Source organism: Oncorhynchus clarkii, chromosome 13, assembly GCF_045791955.1.
Source record: "Oncorhynchus clarkii lewisi isolate Uvic-CL-2024 chromosome 13, UVic_Ocla_1.0, whole genome shotgun sequence".
NCBI lineage: Eukaryota > Metazoa > Chordata > Actinopteri > Salmoniformes > Salmonidae > Oncorhynchus > Oncorhynchus clarkii.
The window spans coordinates 36,507,774-36,526,366 of record NC_092159.1 but is presented as its reverse complement, the minus strand read 5'-3'; the positions used below and the strand labels follow the sequence as shown (position 1 = coordinate 36,526,366).

The 18,593-nt window shown below is 45.1% G+C and overlaps 1 protein-coding gene across 2 annotated transcripts in view; it reads right to left on the bottom strand.

Moving 5' to 3' along the window:
• LOC139364603 (rap guanine nucleotide exchange factor-like 1) overlaps positions 1-17,396 on the bottom strand; it is a 32,689-nt gene extending 15,293 nt beyond the window's left edge. Inside the window, exons 1-2 of one of the 2 annotated variants that reach the window (XM_071101484.1) lie at positions 16,217-17,396; positions 1,611-1,689 (exon numbers count right to left, since the gene is read on the bottom strand). In XM_071101484.1, coding sequence (XP_070957585.1) covers positions 1,611-1,689; positions 16,217-16,598 — 461 coding nt within the window. In that variant the 5' untranslated portion in view covers positions 16,599-17,396. The remainder of the gene's footprint in view (positions 1-1,610; positions 1,690-16,216) is intronic. The other variant, XM_071101483.1, reaches the window with a different exon arrangement.
• Between the last annotated feature and the right edge of the window lie 1,197 nt (positions 17,397-18,593).

The window sequence follows — 18,593 nt, the reverse complement described above, 5'->3', positions numbered from 1 at the left end:
AAAAAAAAGATCTGATTAGGCTGGAATAGGGCCAGCGAGACTGAGGGAGAGGTATGGATGGAGAGAAAGAGGGAGAAGAGAAAAAGAAAGGGTGTGAGAGAAAGACAACGGGAGGGAGGAGGAGAGGGTTAAGAGGTACAGTGGAGAACAGGCTGGATCATTGATCATTTGTAAAGAACACCCCTCTCCACACACACTGGGGCGTCCCACTAGGGCCCAGACAAGCTGCATTAAGGGCAGCGAGGCATGCGGACGGTCTTTCCCAGAATGCCTTTGTGTTGCCGTCTCCGTCGAGACGCCCATTGTCGTCTGGAGGGCCGCTCAGGCCTCTAAAACACAAACACACACACACACACACACAGCCAGGGTCTTCCGTGAGGGAATGTAGGTCAGACACACTGAACGGGGGTTCTGGGATAAAAGGTGGTGCAGTGTCTGTCCACACGCTTAACAAAACGCACAGACAGACAAGACACTATCCCTTTACACACAGACATGCACCGACAGACTCACAAACGCACACAATATCTGGGGGAATACATACCGTCTCATCCCTAAAAGATGAATGTCTTCACTTACAGTACATACACCCTTCAAAAAAAGCAAGCTATCATAATTGGGGGTTAGGGTTAGCTATTGTAATGGGGGGGGGGCAAGCTATTGTAATGGGGGGAAAGGAAGATTCTAAAGCCAGACATAGGCAGTATTATCATATCATTGCTCTAAATATGTTCATTGTAGATAGGCAGAAGCCAAATATCATATCTATTGGTCCACTGTGTTGTAATAATATGGGAAACGGAGTTAGCCACGAGGCAGACGTTAAGTAGCAGTGTGGCCCATTGCCAATGAATGCACTACTACCGCGACCCAAATCCACAGCTCTGTGTCGGGGAATGTTGCTCAACCTTACTGAACCCCCTGTGGTGGTGCCAAAACAAAGTTCCTTGGCTTGGTGCAGACGGGAGCCAGTGGAGTTGTTGTTACTAAGGAGTTTTCGGTTCTTAAGCCTTCGGTCGAGTGCTCCTGCCAAGTTACGCGCAACAGCACTGGATAATCGTACTCAAATTGAGCGTCGGCCCGACTGAGTAGCCTAATATGTCTTTGATACTGTAGAAATATCAATATTCATAAAGAATGACTTTAAAAAAAAAAAATCGGCTAATTTGCAAGAGATTTTATTTGAACACTTGTGTGCATGTTCCACGAAAAACAGCCCTTGCTTTTAACACAGCGAATATCATACGCTAGGCTACTTAACATGTCGCTTCAAATGACAAAGAAAACCCTTTGTAAAGCACAAAAACATGTTGCCCATGTCCAAATAGGTGTCAAGGCCAGTTCAGGGCCATTGTTTATATTATCCTAGCGAAGTAGCGGCGTTGAACAAAACCGCATTCTCTTGGCGCTAACGAGCACTCGGGACAGGAAACCAGAAGTGTGCCACCCTCGCCTTGCATGGCGGATGGGGGTGGTCGGACCGAGCCTTCCTGGCATCCCAGTTCTTCCTGGGGATGTCTGGGAAGGGTGCGCAGGTGTGTGTGTGTATGTGTGTTTACACATTCGGGCTCCCAGGCTAGGCCAGGAAGGAAAGGGAAGGTAAAGGATACTGCTGGAGTAGGACCTGCTGGAACCTGTCTGAGGTCAGGAAGATGGGGTGTGTCAACATGAAGTCATCCAGGAGGGTTTCTGTGGAAACGAGAGAGAGAGAGAGAGAGAGAGAAGAAAATAGGCAGGAAAAGAGAGTGAGAGAAAGGGATTATGACAAGGGAATATTGGAAGAGGGAGAGGAAGAGAGCGGGAGAGAGAGAAAAATGCATGTTAATTATGCATGGATGTGCTTCTACAGCCGTTGCAGCTGAAGCTCCACTGTGCTTGTTTAACCGGTCATGCCCCAAAAGCTCTAATTTGATTATTGTGTCAGAGATAAAAAAAAAATTAAAAAAACGGGCGTCTGAAATCCCTTAACGTCACCTTTGTCTGCTGTTAAATCCCGGGCCCTGGCGCAGCGCGGGGGCTTCTGCTACTGGGCTAAGATAAATCCTGTCTCAGTGAAACCGCCACCTGGTCCTCTGTGCTCCAATTCAGTCTGCAGTCTATAGCGCTACACCAGAGGGGAGGGCAATGTGGTGGCCTCTATTTATAAACCCTGACCAGGAGTCGCGGACCGGCTGGACTGCGGTTAAAGTCGCCCCAATCCCACTAAATCAGATGAGATTTCATTGACTCGTGCTGTGTTATTACTATTTCAAAATGACAACAAACGAGGCGGATGAAATTGGAAAGTGTAGGCCCATTTCCTCTCTGGTTAGGGGAAGTTGTTATTCTGGACAAGCGGTAGACGGAGTGTGGAGGGATTGTTACCGGTGACATGCGATTGTGACAGGATTGACTTTCCCTAGTTTACTGCTGGTATTATGGGGATAAGCAGGCAAGTGGATACCTGACCTCAAAGGGTCAGACATGGGATAAAAGTGTTCTATTTTACAGACAGGTATTAACACACTAATCATCAACAAGACACCACACACACACACACACACACACACACTAGGGGTGTGAGGATGTTGACAATGTAGGACTGCAGATGTCTCTGTTCGGGATATGTTTTTTAAAAAAATGTAAAAAAGGTTTTTATGAAAATTACTAGAAGCTGCGACACAAAGAGTGGCGCCTCAAATTCCATTACCCAGAGTGCATCATTAAGAGCGCACTCACTAGACGTGCTAATCAAACCTCCCCCATGCTCGATCCCAGACTGAGACGGTCACAAAATGGAACCCACTGACCTCTGAGGGGGTGTGTGTGTGTATTTGAATTTGGCACACGTTGGAGCGGGGCTGGGACAGTGGAATGGCAATACCTGCTTTGGATTCATAAAGCGTAGAAAGCATGGAGGTGTTGGCTGTCACTGTTCGATCACCACTAGATTAAGACCTGTTCAGACCGCTCTTCCTCCTGGCCCATTCTAACTGAATCCTTCATATTTCAACAGGAACGAAAGAACATACTGTGACATTGGATATAATGAATAACTTCAGAAGTCATTCTCTGTATGTGATTCTACTTCTAGGGTCTATGTACCATGCTTGATTGTAATAGAGGCTTCTGATCCACTCACTGCCTAAAGTATCCACTACATATGGCAATTATGCTCTTCCAATGAACGTAATATATGGTGTCGGTGTCCATGTGTGGATGACATTTAATGATGTATTGTGTGTTCGACTGTGCATGCTAGCGTGTGTGTCTGTGTGTGTGTCTGTAGTCTCTGCGTGCTGCAGTGAGTGAGTCCACGTATTGTCGACCTCTTGGCAGTACTGGTTTCCCCACAGTTGCCTGGGAGACGCCACGTTGAGTGGCTGCAGTGAGACTGAGCCCAGAAAGAGAGAGAGGGAGAGGGAGCAGCAAAAGTTGAGCAGAGGAAGCAAACAGAACAATATGAAAGTAGCAACAGACAGGCAAAGCAAAGAGAGAGGAGAGGAACGAAAGAGCGCGAGAGAGAGAGTGTGAACGTGGGTGGCGGAGGAGAAACAAATGGGATGCAAAGGAGAGAGAACCAGAGGAAAGTGCATGAGAAAGAGAGAATAAGAGGAGTGGGTGAGTGAGTGAGGAAGAGGGGTGACGGGACACAGGTTTCAATCTTCTTCCTCATCATTATCCCCCTGGAGCTGTGTGTGTGACCACAGGAAAATAGCACATCTGTTCAACTCCATACCTGCAAAGGAACAGCAGGGCACTACAGAGCTAGCTATGAAGTGCAGTGTGGCAGAAGAGACCATAGAAACAAATAGCATAGAGAGGACACATTCCTTGTTTGTTTCATGTGGAGCTTACATTCTAAAGTCTCATAGTAAGAGGCCAGCATAGATCTGAATGTGAGAGAAGGCATCATGTTTGACTCATCCAATATGGCTGCCGGGCTCTCGGGCAGGTTGCCACTGTGTTTTGTTGGGGATGTCTGTTCCGTCCATTCATGTTCTAGATGAGGGGGAAGACCCATTTTGACAGGCTCGTAGATCCACACAGTGGTAACAGAGAGAGATGGCCACTGATAATCTCCCTGCTCCTCTGTCAAACTCTAACACGGTGTGTCCAACTTCCACGCCAAAGAGAAAAATAGCATGTGCTGAAGATGGATCGGCGCACGTAACAGGGGTGGGAAGACGTTTTCCCTCTCGCCAAAGCCTGTTCTCTTGCTTTCTCTCCTCCCACCACGCATTTTGCAGAAGCTTAAAGTGCAGAAAATCTCTGGCTCAGATTAGAATTGAGCACACTGCTCCACATGACAGGAGTGGGAGAGGAGCACAAATCCAACTCCCACATAAACACAGACACAAAACACATACGCCCCAGAATCTCAAACATGTGCACCCCCACGCACACGCAGTACATGTACACATAAACGTGCATGCTTACGCATTCATGCAAAGGTAGATTATTTCAAATGGATACTACACATACATGCACGTACAAAACTAATTTACAGATGACAGACTCTCTCATTCAAACACCTGTGCATAAACAGAAAATAAATTAAATTAAAAAGAAACACTCCCTCCCTGCCCACCTCCCACAGTCTGTGCCTGCATTCAAACGGCAAGAGGGCTGTGGTGGGAGGGGAGGCGGGGGGGTGAAGGCCATGCATGCATGTTTGAGATTTGGAGTGGGCAGAGCATACAGCCTTGAAGAACACCCTATCCCCCTTTCTCTCTGGCCCTGCAGGAAGCACAACGGCTGGGAGGGGAGGAGTGCACACTCCCTTCAGGGGTGGAAAATGGCAGGATAGAGAGATGGAAGGAGGTTGTTGTTCAAGTCACAGCTGTGAACCACCTCATACCAAGGGGGAGTAGTTTCAGAATCATAACGCGAGGTCTGGAGACCGCTCATAAAGCAACATCTGTACATGTGGTTTGGATCTGGATGTGAACCAGTGGGACTGATTCAAAAACAAGATATTTACTCCGGAGGTGCTGACCTCTACAACAGCTGTGACCCTGCTGGTCCTTAATGGCCATGTACTCTTATAATCTCAACCTGGCACAGCCAGAAGAGGACTGGCCACCCCTCAGAGCCTGGTTCCTCTCTAGGTTTCTTCCTATGTTTCTGCCCTTCTAGAGAGTTTTTCAAAGCCACTGTGCTTCTACATCTGCATTGCTTGCTGTTTGGGTTTTTAGGCTGGGTTTCTGTACAGCACTTTGACATCTGCTGATGTAAAAAAGGGCTTTATAAATACATTTGATTTAATATTGGAGACACAAAAGCAGATTTCAGCCCATCCCTAGCTACTAACTGAACTCGTCTGGTATGCAGTTATATAAAACTGTGATACGTATCCCGTTTCTATGGTGACCTTGTCTTTTTGACTGTACTCTACCTTACTATGCGCACACACGCGCCCTCAGCGCTCTCTTAAGTGTTTGGGTTTCAGCAAGAAGCGGTCAGATGGAGAGGTAGAGAGAGTGTGTGTGTGTGTGTGTGTGGGGCGAGTTTGTGTGTGTACTCTCTGCATCTGCCTGTCGGCGCTTGTCCCACTTATCTGGTGCATCTCCAACCCTCTGCCCACCTTCCCCACGCCAATTCTCATTCTCCACCTCCATACACACAGCCATTGACATGCAAATGAACACCAGGGCAAATATAAAAACACACACGCACACACACACAATCCTGCGTTGAAATGGCAGAGGAAAAATTCACATACACACACAAAGCAGATATGCATGGACAATCTGGATTTAGTTAGTAACCCTAAAGCAAATGGTGACAAACATAAACACAGACACGCAGCATTGGTTCCCTGCTGTTCATAGTGAACGGCAGCCCTCTTCTCTGGTTAACCTAATTCAAGCTGCACCCAGGAGCTACGCGGAGGCATTCCCTCCCCAACCACAACCCTCCCTTTTTGGGCAGTGGAGAGGCTCGTCTGAAGAAAGGCTCAAATATGCATCCGAGGGCATCCAACTTGAGGAAATGCGTGTGCCAGTCACATACTTTCCCACAAGTGTGGATAATGCTATCAGACACATAGATGAAGTACCAGTCAAAAAGGTTTGGACCCACATACTCATTCGTGTTTTTAAAAAAAACTATTTTCTACATTGTAGAATAATAGTGAAGATATCAAAACTATGAAATAACACATGGAATCATGTAGCAACCAAAAAAAAGTGTTAAAGAAATACACAATTATATTTTAGATTCTTCAAAGTTGCAACCATTTGCCTTGACAGCTTTGCACACTCTTGGCATTCCCTCAACCAGCTTCATGAAGTCGTCACCTGGAATGCATCTCAATTTACAGGTGTGCCTTGTTAGAAGTTAATTTGTGGAATGTCTTTCCTTCTAATGTGTGTGAGCCAATCAGTTGTGTTGTGACAAGGTGGGGGGGAAGATGTAGAAGATAGCCCTATTTGGTAAAAGACCAAGTCCATATTATGGGAAGAACAGTTCAAATGAGTAAAAAGAAACAACAGTCCATCATTACTTTAAGACATGAAGGTCAGACAATCCGGAAAATGTGGAATAAAATTTTATTGGTCTCATACACGTGTTTAGCAATGTTATTGCGGGTGTAGCGAAATGCTTGTGAACTTTGAACGTTTCTTCAAGTGCAGTCGCAAAAAGCACCAAGCGCTATGATGAAACTGGCTCTCATGAGGACCACCACAGAAAAGGAAGACCCAGAGTTACCTCTGCTGCAGAGGATAAGTTCATTAGAGTTACCAGCCTCAGAAATTGCAGCCCAAATAAATGCTTCAGAGTTCAAGTAACAGACACATCTCAAAATCAACTGTTTAGAGGAGACTGTGTGAATCAGGCATGGCTACCACAGCATTCTGCAGCGATATGCCATCCCATCTTGTTTGCGCTTAGTGGGACTATCATTTGTTTTTCAACAGCACAATGACCTAACACACCTCCAGGCTGTGTAAGGGCTATTTGACCAAGAAGGAGAGTGATGAAGTGCTGCATCAGATGACCTGACCTCCACAGTCACCCGACCTCAACCCAATAGAGATGGTTTGGGATGAGTTGGACCGCAGAGTGAAGGAAAAACAGACAAAAAGTGCTCAGCATATGTGGGAACTCCTTCAAGACTGTTGGAAAAGCATTCCTCATGAAGCTGGTTGAGAGAATGCCAAGAGTGTGCAAAGATTGCATCAAGGCAAACTTTGAAGAATTTCAAATATATTTTGATTTGTTGAACACTTTTGTGGTTTCTACAGTTATGGCCAAAAGTTGAGAATAACAAAAAATATACATTTTTACAAAGTCTGCTACCTCAGTTTGTATGATGGCAATTTGCATATACTCCAGAATGTTATGAAGAGTAATCAGATTAATTGCAATTAATTGCAAAGTTCCTCTTTGCCATGCAAATGAACTGAATCCCCAAAAAACATTTCCACTGCATTTCAGCCCTGCCACAAAAGGACCAGCTGACATCACGTCAGTGATTCTCTCATTAACACAGGTGTGAGTGTTGAAGAGAACAAGGCTGGAGATCACTCCGTCATGCTGATTGAGTTCAAATAACAGACTGGAAGCTTCAAAAGGAGGGTGGTGCTTGGAATAATTGCTCTTCCTCTGTCAACCATGGTTACCTGCAAGGAAACACGTGCATCATTGCTTTGCACAAAAAGGGCTTCACAGGCAAGGATATTGCTGCCAGTAAGATTGCACCTAAATCAACCATTTATCGGATCATCAAGAACTTCAGGGAGAGCGGTTCAATTGTTGTGAAGAAGGCTTCAAGGCGCCCAAGAAAGTCCAGCAATCGCCAGGACCGTCTCCTAAAGTTGATTCAGCTGCGGGATCGGGCACCACCAGTACAGAGCTTGCTCAGGAATGGCAGCAGGCAGGTGTGAGTGCATCTGCATGCACCGTGAGGCGAAGACTTTGAGGATGGCCTGGTGTCAAGAAGGGCAGCAAAGAAGCCACTTCTCTCCAGGAAAAACATCAGGAACAGACTGATATTCTGCAAAAGGTACAGGGATTGGACTGATGAATCCCCATTCCGATTGTTTGGGGCATCTGGAAAATAATTGTCCGGAGAAGACAAGGTGAGCGCTACCATATGTACTGTGTCATGCCAACAGTAAAGCATCCTGAGACCATTCATGTGTGGGGTTGCTTCTCAGCCAAGGGAGTGGGCTCACTCATAATTTAGCCATGAATAAAGAATGGTACCAACACATCCTCCAAGAGCAACTTCTCCCAACCATCCAGGAACAGTTTGGTGACGAACAATGCCTTTTCCAGCATGATGGAGCACCTTGCCATAAGGCAAAAGTGATAACTAAGTGGCTCGGGGAACAAAACATCGATATTTTGGGTCCATGGCCAGGAAACTCCCCAGACCTTAATCCCATTGAGAACTTGTGGTCAATCCTCAAGAGGCGGGTAGACAAACAAAAACCCACAAATTCTGACAAACTCCAAGCATTGATTATGCAAGAATGGGCTGCCATCAGTCAGGATGTGGCCCAGTTAGTTGACAGCATGCCAGGGTTGATTGCAGAGGTCTTGAAAAAGAAGGGTCAACACTGCAAATATTGACTCTTTGCATCAACTTCATGTAATTGTCAATAAAAGCCTTTGACACTTTTGAAATGCTTGTAATTATACTTCAGCATTCCATAGTAACATCTGACAAAAATATCTAAAGACACTGAAGCAGCAAACTTTGTGGAAATGAATATTTGTGTCATTCTCAAAACTTATGGCCACGACTGTACATGATTCCCTGTGTTATTTCATAGTTTTGAAGTCTTCACTACTATTCTACAATGTAGAAAATTGTAAAAAAAAAATAAAAAAATAAAAACCTGGAATGAGTAGGTGTCCAAACTTTTGACTGGTCCTAATATATATATATTATATATATATATATATATATCTCCAGATTTGGAAGCACTGCTCTACTGTTTATTATAGAGCCACAATGAAGTACCAGTCAAAAAGGTTTGGACCCACATACTCATTCGTGTTTTTAAAAAAAACTATTTTCTACATTGTAGAATAATAGTGAAGATATCAAAACTATGAAATAACACATGGAATCATGTAGCAACCAAAAAAAAGTGTTAAAGAAATACACAATTATATTTTAGATTCTTCAAAGTTGCAACCATTTGCCTTGACAGCTTTGCACACTCTTGGCATTCCCTCAACCAGCTTCATGAAGTCGTCACCTGGAATGCATCTCAATTTACAGGTGTGCCTTGTTAGAAGTTAATTTGTGGAATGTCTTTCCTTCTAATGTGTGTGAGCCAATCAGTTGTGTTGTGACAAGGTGGGGGGGGTATGTAGAAGATAGCCCTATTTGGTAAAAGACCAAGTCCATATTATGGGAAGAACAGTTCAAATGAGTAAAAAGAAACAACAGTCCATCATTACTTTAAGACATGAAGGTCAGACAATCCGGAAAATGTGGAATAAAATTTTATTGGTCTCATACACGTGTTTAGCAATGTTATTGCGGGTGTAGCGAAATGCTTGTGAACTTTGAACGTTTCTTCAAGTGCAGTCGCAAAAAGCACCAAGCGCTATGATGAAACTGGCTCTCATGAGGACCACCACAGAAAAGGAAGACCCAGAGTTACCTCTGCTGCAGAGGATAAGTTCATTAGAGTTACCAGCCTCAGAAATTGCAGCCCAAATAAATGCTTCAGAGTTCAAGTAACAGACACATCTCAAAATCAACTGTTTAGAGGAGACTGTGTGAATCAGGCATGGCTACCACAGCATTCTGCAGCGATATGCCAAGCATTGATTATGCAAGAATGCTACTGTTTATTATAGAGCCACTGTAATAGGACACTTCATGCACGTTGTTATTTTCCCAAGACACTCCAACCAAGCAACACTACGGGTCACGCCCCAAATGTCTAAGCGATACGCCCACATGGCGTCTCTCTCTAGTACACGCCCCTGTGACAGAGCTATAAGAATAAGTGCACATGAACAAACACACATGGCTGCCATGGGAAACACCCTTAATCAATAGACTTCACCAAGAAAGAAAAGGCTAAGGCGTTTTTCCTCAGTTTAGGTTGCCCTTCAACTCAGCTGCTGTGACCTTTTGTCTGCTATTCACACATTTAAAGACCATGTTGGAACTGAAGGTTTGGATTGATGGGTCTCTGTTGGAGCCCTTCTGACAGCAGAACTCAGGAGGAGATGGCTACTGCAAACATATGCCTTTCACCTTTCCTCCATTTCTCGTCACTGACGTTTCCTCGAGGTTCTGAAAGAAGAATCTACCGCACAATGCTTTCGTTGGAAAGTTTGAACTACTAACATTTTGCTCTTCACACTGTGTGTTCAGAGGATACTCTAAGTAACAATGCACCTGCCATAGTGGCTTCTTGCCTTCTCCAAACCCTCTCAGTTTATCATCATGTAGCATGTACATCTTCCTCTGGCCCTTATGCTGGGGACCATTCTGGAGAGAGTATGCTTCTCGGCCCTGGATTGAGTCCCTTAAATGTAACCTGACATTTTTCCATGCTAGTCAATTCTCTCTAATACAACTGTTCCCAAATCAGATTCCTAAGCCTGCCAAGTTGATTGGTCTACTATCCCCTGCGATTAGGCCTGTTCCTGGGTCAATATTTAGTGTTACAGGGGGAGGGACGGAGGACGAAGGGTTGTTATTACTGGCGCTGGTTAGCGGCGTTTCTCCTAGCGTGCTTGGGGCCATCTGTGTGCGAGCGTGTGTGCCTAATGTGGCACCTCGCACGGCAGAGAAAATAACCACTGCTCTTGTCACATCAAAGGATGTCAAGTGGCGGGGCAGTTCACCAGGGTAAGTCATCGTCACTACCCGGCTGGCTAGGCTGCTGCAACCCGACTCCCTCTGGATGGTCAACACTCAGAGAAAGAAGCCACTGCACTGATCTGCTTGTCATCAGCCCACCCGGATAGGCTAGTAGGTAAAGAAGTGCTGATTAGATGAGAACATTCTTATGATACAGAAGCCAGTTAACAAGTGTCTTTTGCTTGATCGCTCTGTCCCCTTCTTCCTCTCACTGGCTGGCACACTGTCCACACAGTTTATGGAAGCTCTATTCCCTCTCTCCCAAGTCTCATGTTCTCAAACACTCAACTCCTTCCTTCCTGCACTCCCTCTGTTTCTCTTCCTCCCACTCCTCCTCCTCCTCCTCTTGCTTCCCTGCGAGTGCTGGTTGCCATGTGAACAGGTGCTGTGCTGGAGAGCCTCTTTTCCACGCCGGGCACACAGATAGACAAGCTCCAACCCGCTCTCTCACACACACACACCCAAGCACACACTCTTATGCAAGCACATAAATGCACACATCCATCCAAGCTAAAAAAGTACAGAAATCCAAACACATGCATCAAAGTGCACACACACACGCAAAAAAAAAAAAAAAAAAAACACAGAGACACACACACACAGTAAGGCAAGTCAATCAACCCTGGAGGGCCCCATCGTGCTCTCCTCTCCCCAGAGTGGTCCAGGTGCGTGGGCTAAAGAGGAGAGGAGAGTGCAGGCATGTGAGGGGGGGGGGGGGGGGGGGGGGGGGGGGTCGGCCATCCCTCCCTTCCTTATGTAAAAGCATCCAAAAGGAGTGGGCACTAGGCTAGCAGCTTCTTTTAATCCCTCTTTCTTTACATAAAAGAATCATCAGAATCCCTCCCACACTGCCCAACGCAATCACATTTTCTCTCTGCACTTTGTCCCTCTTCCGCCGCTCGCCTTTCGTTCCACAAGACTTTGCAGCTGCGTGCCTCAGTCTCAGAACAACCGCCTAAGGAGCGTCTCTCTGGGTGTGGAATGTAAAAGCAATGAGAGCATCAAGCAAAGTCAAAGTCTAGTTTAAACATCCCACTTGGCTTTGTGAATGACTGATGTGGAGCTTTTGATACAAGACATGTTCCCTCTGCATTGCAAGTGTTTCAAAGCCAACATCAACCCCCCCAAGTCCTTGTCATTCTGCTGCTGCAACACAAAACAACCATGTAATGTACTGTAAGCAACTGCTGCAGCATCTCCAGGGCCCCCGACACCCTCGTCTGTATCGACCATAGTTATTTTAACCCATTATTGTACCCGTGGGTGACTGGTTTAAATCTCTTCTACTTGTTTAGTTTCATGCTTTTACATGCAATACCATGGTCTACTAAGAATGTGTACAGTCCAAAATGTACAGGATGTGGAGAGGCAAATTCACCCGCTTTGTTATTATGAGGAGAGTCAATCCATCTGTTTTCGTCAGACAATAATAGTGGGAATGGGACTGGAGACATGTGGTTTCCCAGGTTGAAACACGCATCGCAAGTTAGACGTGGCTTCATTAACAGATTGTTTTGATCTCGACTTCCACTGTAACTCGGAGACTGTACACACCTGAAAAAAATGTGCCTAACCCTTGCCTCAACACGCCCATTCCGAGAACCAATGGTGTGATTGGACAAGAAATGAAACCACAAGGTAAAACAGGGTTACACAAGAGCAGGGCCGTTGACCTTGGAAAAAGGACGGGACTTTTTAGATAGGGGCTGTCAAAATGCTTCTAATCTGTTCTTCACCTGCGGCTCGGTCTCCCCCTCTCTCACACACACACACACAAGCAGAGGGCAGTGACTCAGACGGTTTATGGTGTTTGGAGCGCCACTCAGCCAACACTGATCTGGGACTGCTGATATGGACAGCCTGGTGCATAGTATCTCCGTGAGAGCACTGTGGTATGGGGTGGTAAAATGTTATTGGGTGTGGTGTACTCAGGTCTGTCAGGTAGTGTGTCAGACAGGAGTGTGTGAGACAGGGAGTCATAAGGTGCAAGGGGTTGGGGAGCATGCCGTGTTTAGGTCGTAGTGGACCTTGTTGACATTGTTTCACCATAAACACATTTGCAACCAACAGACACACTTCCGAATTAGAAACATTCAGACTATATAAACCAGGATCAAGATCCAATCTAGATCCATAATCCAAAGATTCATTTCTGCTCCACATGTAAGGGTGGGCAGGTCCGCTCAATCTGGTCCGCTATTGGTAACTAATCCTGGATTAGCCGCGCTTTTTCAGATTTTCTACATATTCTAGAACATCCCAATCCAAACAGCAGCGAGCTCGGCCTTCCAAGAAACAGGTTAAACGAGATTAAACATATTTAAAGCTATCTGGGTTGCAGTTCCCTAAGTGTTTATAACACCAACGCAGCTCGCTGAAGTGAATTAAGTCAAAGAGAAAAATGAGTCTGAGGGAGAAAAAAAAAAATGAAAGTCAAACAAAATAGTGACCTTTTGGAATGGACCAGATAAACTCTCATGAACCCTCTTCAGACGTACGACAACCAAGTTCTCTGTATATGTATTTGTCAAACTCAAAGCATACATAGATAAGGTTCAACATTAACCCATGTATCAATACAAATCTCCCATTTTGATTCATTCTGGAATCACACCTGCCGTTTCAAACACGACCATTGGCTGCTATACAAAGTCAATTCAATCTCTAGCAAATACTATGCTGCTTCTCTCGTCTTATGAATGATGCAGTGGAGATATGCCTTTTCCTGTAGAATACAGTAGGGGGAAATTGACAACAAAAAAAGAAGAGCAAGAGAGAGGAATTCGAGCTCAGTCAATTCAGGCTCAGTCAGTTTGACAGGAACATGCAGGATGAGCCGGGGAGCAGGTCAGCGAGGTCATCGGAAAGGAGGTACACTGGCTTTGCAATGCATAATGGGGGATGGTTGCCCGCAAGCAGAATAGTTCTGTGAAAATTGGCTGGAGGTGCAGTGAACCCTTATGCACTAAAATAACCTAGGTAGAGCAGATTCCTCCTGCAACAGAGCAAAAGGAACTGATGTGGATTATCACTAAACAGTAGATCTCAATAAGAGTCCTCCACACAGCTAATTGCCGGTGTTCATTCTGAGACATTTCATGATCATATTTTAATTGAGCTGTTCACCGTTGCCCGTAATAATGCCTGAACAGCACACCACAGTCATACTTCATAAACCTATTGGATTTCCCCAGAGAGACCTGGCAATAGTGTTACAGTGTGCGAAACCCACATCATGCGCCAATGCAACAGATACATTGACCAGAATCCGAGGATTGGCTGGGAGGAAAATCTGCATGTTACACAGGAAGCCCTGGCAATCCACCTTGGAAAACTCTGTTAATAAATCCTGTTACTGCAGGACTTGTTGAGATAAGCAGTGGAGAAAAAATATAATCTCACAATGAGGTATGGCAGTGGCAAAGCTGCATAGTAAAAATGGACATACTGGAGGATTCACTCAAAAGGTAGACATTGACAGCAGGGGTGTCATCTAATGCAGCGTATCACTCACCCAACCATCCCCCACGGGATAGGCATACATCACATCATGACCACTAACCTACTTGCCTTCAACAACAACTGCCTGGGAATCTTCTCTGGCACCATTCCAAGAACCCATCACCAGCTCCATCACAAACATATGTTTATGGTTGCTATATTACAGTGTATTCATATCTGGGCTCAGCGTTGCGTGGGTTGCTTTCTAGGCTTAATCCATTACCTGTACAAAATTGTAATCAGTAGCCTCATTTTTGGATTATACCGAAACTCGGCAATGTAATCTGATTCAGTTTAAGATTACTTTTCCCTTTAGAGGCAGCACATGCAAACCTCACTGGCCACATTGGCTAAAGTAGAACTTGGTTCTATTTGAGACGCCCAGCAAGTCCCCTCCTTATTGGATATCAGGAAGATTCAAACCCAGGTGGAAGCTTGAAAGACTAATTAGGAGAGATGAATTAACGACAACGGAGTCAGAATCGACAGGGGGAACAAACGTAAACCCCTTTTTCAATGCTGAATGGAATGTTGTTTTTTTTACCGCGAATATGCTTTCTGAATTTCAAAGTAATCCAAGAAGTAATCTTGTAGTTTAACAAAAGTATCTGTAATTTGATTCATATTTTTGCTGGCAACGTAATTGATTAGGGTTCATTTTTCGTAATCAGATTACTCCCCCAACCCTGTCTGGGTTTAATTTAAAAATTGGTCACAACCTCCAAATTTCAATTTGGAGAGTCTAAAGGGCAGAGTCAATAGATCTATGACACACACACCAGAGTGGCTATGCATCTGGCACCTTTGACGCTAACGATACCAATTCATATTTGTTATAGTCACAGGAAATATGGAGAGAAATGCTACAGATATGTAGGGTGCGGATATTCTTCTTCTTTAAAGTGTGCAATGGTGTCTTCTAGATTGGTTTACAAAATGTTCAACATATTATTGTTTGAATTCTGCATACTCATCTCCTCACAATCCCTTGTGATACAAAATCCATTTTGGATCAAACCCTTTAGGATAATAATGTAGAATAAAACATGATTAAACCCATTGTATCGTCTGCTCTTTAGCTGCCAACAGAAACATTGCATTTTAGGATGAGAATCATGACCTCCTTTTTTAGAAATAAATAAATAAAAGTGCACAAGCTCAGCAGCCAATGTGCGAAGACTAGCGCGATCCTCCATGACCGAACATGAAGCAGCCAGTTTCCATATGAAAGACATGCTGCTACTGTAATAGGCAAGTGCACGTGAGCTCCATCAAAATGTTACGTTGAATAAACTGAACCCTACACATTAGATTTTGGGAGAGTTTCGTTTTGGGTTTTAAGTGCCACCAACACGTAAATATGATTCAATTTGCGAGGTCTTCTTTTCTAGAGGCGTGAGAAACATCTGGACCATCCCTTTTAATAACAGACTTTCATTTTTTTCTTAACGAGGACAGCCGTTCTTATGTAACCGTAGAATCAGTTAATATAACAAGGCAATGATGGGAAGAAACCCTTCTGCACCAACCACCGCCTAATCCAATCATTCTACAGCCTGGAATAGATCACTGACTGATTATTTGGGGTTTCTGTTATTGTTATGAGCAAAAGGAGAAAATGAGCAAAAGCTTAGTTATTTTGCAATAATAGACTAGGATATAGCCTAATCAAGGACCAAATGGTAGTTGGTAGTTTTGGGTTCCTGGATAGACTACATTCCTTTGACAAGTGAATAGCTTGGCTAATTTGCAAAAGTGAAACGCAAGAACAACATGATTTGGTGTGAAACAGTTGAGGAATTAGTCAAACAACTGAGTGTGATGATTGACAGGCCAATAGGTGGATGCATTGTGTTGCATAAATGCGGTTGATTGACGAGGTCCATTTACCTGTGCAGTTGCCATATCGTTTGCCCGCCACACTGTCCAGGAGCGCCAGCGCCAGGTTGTCCGGTGTGTCCGCAGGCAGCGGGGTCCAGCTCGTGTCCAGACTCGTCTCGGAGCTTTGCTCATCGCTAGACAGCGACGGGCTCCTAATGTCCGCAGTGGCCGAGGGCCAGCACGGTGCTTCCTCAGTGTCCGGGCTGAACACCTCCCTGGCCGGACCGCTCTCTGGAGAAGTCTCCCTGAAAAACGGAACCACCCGAGACAGGCTGGCTCGCCGCCGAGAAGCGCCAGTACCAGTCGCCTTCTCCCCAAAGCCACCAGCTCGAGTGAGCGCCGTTGTCTGTTTCTTCAAAAACTTTTCCAGGGGCTTCATTCCCGCCGGCATTTTGATACAATACCGCAAAAAAAATGCTTTTTTCGATGGTGATTGATATTAACTGAATACCTCTGCAGGAACTATGACTACATTATACAAGCATCCATGCGTACTTCTATTGACCTGTCTTCGTAGTAAGCTCTTGCATGGAAATAATTAACCCATTTGTCAAATCATGATTTTAAAAGATCAGTGTAAAAATCCGATTTGTGAAGCAGCAGTCTATCGACGTCGGCGACAGCGTGCTCACAGACGACTGACTGCCCGTTCTGGCTGAGTGGCATTTATCGCAAAATATCCAAACCTGCTCCACAACAACCGCTCCCTGGCGTCTCCACCTCTGCAGACGTTTCGGGCGCGTCAAGGAACAATGTTTGTCAGTTTCAAGCAGCGGCCAAAATACACTGGATGACGAACACACACTCTCAGCAGAGCACAGTGCGATAAACCGAAACAAAATATAAGGATAACAGCGGGGGGTGGTAAATAGGCGCCCCAGTAGCTTTTTACCAGCGACAAATGCGACGCGTCTCTGCCGCATGGGGTATGTCTTGCTGCTGGCGTCAAAGCAATCTACTGCAGTAATATCGCCAGTGGGAATGGCCTCGGCCCCTCAGCATGTGTGGGAGCTTGTTCAGATAAGTACCAGCGTTTCCCTCTCCCCTTCTCCGTTTGAATGCTTATTGAATGCAGTGGTTCGAGCTCTGTGTGGACAAACGCACACCCCCGAAGAGTGTGAACGTGCTGTATTTGGGACCGCTGCTATATTAACTCGCCCACTCACTCCCTCCATTCCTTCCTTCATCTGCAGTTGCGCGTTTGTTGCAGTCAGTACTCCTCAGTGCCTGCTGAATGGCAGCTGCTCACTCCCACGGAAAACCAGGGCCGGTCCTTGGCATAAATTATATAGGTGGTTGTCTCGTGCCCCCGGCCGCTAGGGGGCCCCGATCAATAAAAACAAACATTTAAAACATTTTTGAAGGGGGAACTCAGTTGGGGTCTAAACTTACTGTTTAGCGCTAGAATAGTAGTATGCACAAGGTGCCATTTCGAAATGTAGTTGTGCATCAGCAGTTTCCCTCTAGTTATGTCAGTCACTGACAACCACTCAATTAGCCCATGTCAGCTAAACCTTTTTTTTTTGGTTGATAAGTTAGTCTACGCAGCTATCTAAACTTGTGGTAATCATGTCGGAGTTACCGACCAGGCACTAAGGGTACGTTTCAAGCCGAGAGACAGGTGGATACTGTATCAGTTGACAAGTCACATAGAAACGGGGGTCTTGTACAATGTCGCATGGAGCAGAGATGGCATACAACACCGTGCTACATGTGGAAAATAGACAACTACTTGACAATACTTCTATTTCTGATGATTTGTCCTACGTACATTATGTACTGTATAAGGACTGTATAAGGACAATGAAACTGTAAGATTGGCGTATTTCTCAACATGCTCACAACGTTGGATACAAAAAAAAAAACGTTTTATGTTGTATGTCAAGTTAGTCAAATACTGTGTGGAAAATGACACTGAGTGCACAAATCATTAGGAACACCTACTCTTTCCATGACATACACTAACCAGGTGAATGTGGTTGAAAATCTTGTTGATGTCACCTGTTAAATCCACTTTAACTAGTATAGACAAAGGGAAGTAGATCGGTTGAAGAAGTATTTTTTTATCCTTGTCAATTGAGGCGTGGATTGTGTTTGTGTGCCACTCAGCGGGTGAATGGGCAAGATAAAGGATTTAAGTGCCTTTGAACGGATATGGTAGTAGGTGCCAGGCACACACATTTGTGTCAGTGTGTGTGTGCAACGCTGCTGGGATTTTCAAGCTCAACAGTTTCCCGTGTGTATCAAGAATGGTCCACCACCCAAAGGACATCCGGCCAACTTGACACAACTGTGGGAAGCATTGGAGTCAACATGGGCCAGCGTCCATGTGGAACGCTTTCGACACCTTGTAGAGTCCACGCCCTGACAAATTGAGGCTGTTCCG